The 1,667-nt window shown below is 41.8% G+C and overlaps 1 protein-coding gene across 1 annotated transcript; it reads left to right on the forward strand.

Moving 5' to 3' along the window:
* The first annotated feature begins 219 nt into the window (after positions 1-219).
* LOC127750104 (fibronectin-binding protein A-like) lies at positions 220-840 on the forward strand. Its single transcript, XM_052270663.1, has one exon. It carries the CDS (start codon positions 220-222, stop codon positions 838-840), a length of 621 nt encoding a protein of 206 aa, XP_052126623.1.
* Positions 841-1,667: the final 827 nt, after the last annotated feature.

A 1,667-nucleotide genomic window follows, 5' to 3' on the forward strand; every position in this document is an offset into this window, starting at 1 on the left:
ACAAGGAGGCAGTGAACATGGAGGGTCAATTTGAATGTGTCGTTAGGATTGACTAGTAATTAATAAATAGTGTAAACAATGAATTAATTACAACAGAAGCATCCACATGGATGCGTTTGAGACATCAGTGACGTCAAGGATACCATAGGGACTCGCGTTGGACATCGAAACGGCCCCATGGATACCGTACGGATATTGAGGGATGCTTAAGTACTCCCTATGGATAATAGCTCTCTATCCCTCCACGTCCCCAGCTCCATCAGGGTTAAAGAACAGCAAGAGAAACGTAAGGCAGAGCAGAGCCAGAAGATTTCATCTTTTGGTCCAGGAGACTTAGTGTGGGTTAGATGTATTCGCCGTGGCATAATTAAGTGGGTGCCCGGACAGATAGAGTCTGTAGAGTCAAGTGTGTCCTACAATGTGCAAGTAAAGGACCGAGTTCGTCAGGTGTCTTCATCTCACCTGCGACCCCGCTCTCCAGGGGCAAATTGCATTGAAGAAGATCCTTTAGCTGGAATACAGCCGACAAACCCTCAAATTCCGGAGGGAATGCCTCCAGTCATTCCACCAGTTGTGATTTTGGAGCAGCCTGCCCCCAGTACACCTGCATCACCGGTAGTGGAGCCCATTGTTCCTGAGACTCCAAAGAAAACACCAGTCATTCAAGATACTCCAAGAACTCCAGTCGTAGATGTTCCCAAGACTCCAGTCCGTCCAGCCCCAGAAGTCAAGAATACCCCAAAGGTGGTTAAACAACCACAAGCTCCAGTAGTGGAGGACGCTCCGGTCTTCTCCAGGAAGGGAAGACAAATCATTCGTCCAAAACGACTGTTAGATTAAGTTTTTTTGTATTTGTGTACTCCAAAGAATAATTTTGTAGTCATTCCTAAGTATCATCAAAATGTGCCATTTGTACTTTGTGCCAAATAATTTTGATAGGTTGGAACCGTCCTGACTACCAATTAAGTATTATTCTTGTGTCCAAAAATTTTTTTTACTATCCTAGAGTTTGTTACTCATTATCCTATTACTTGTTTAGTTTTATATTTTTATATCTCTTTGTTAAACCAAAAATAAAGACTTACACAGTTATATGTATGTTCTGTCTAGGATAAGTTTTTTTTACAATGCTCATGTGTATTACAAAATGTGAAATTTTGTTTGTTTCAAATGCTGTGCGTTTTTGTTAGGGGGGAAGAGTGTGGTAGAGTGTGAATAAGACGTGAGTGCGAATAGCCTCAACTGTGTATAACCTTGTACCAACTTCCGTCCCGGAAATAAAGCATCTTGAGAAAGGAGTTCAGCCATGAAAGAATGTGTTCTAATTTATTCATACAAATCCAAGAACATCAATGAACTCTAAGAAGATAATAACCTGACGTTATTACAATGGCCTACCGAGTACAAGAAGAACGCTTTTGGAGTTTTCATCTACGACGACGAAGGAAACAAGGTTCCAGTCGAAATCTCCAGAAAAGAAGAAGGTAGAAGAAATGACATGAACAATAGCGCTCACTGCACCATTGCTGAACTCGTGAACAAGGAAGCGCTTCACGAGATAGAGTACCTCGAGACTGCTAAAGAAGCCTGGGACAGACTGCAGGAGGTAAATTGCAACCTTGATTTCTTTTATGAACTTTCATTTTTAAGAGATCTTCTGAACGTGG

This window comes from Frankliniella occidentalis, unplaced genomic scaffold, assembly GCF_000697945.3.
Source record: "Frankliniella occidentalis isolate FOCC.00 unplaced genomic scaffold, Focc_3.1 Scaffold133, whole genome shotgun sequence".
NCBI classification, from domain to species: domain Eukaryota; kingdom Metazoa; phylum Arthropoda; class Insecta; order Thysanoptera; family Thripidae; genus Frankliniella; species Frankliniella occidentalis.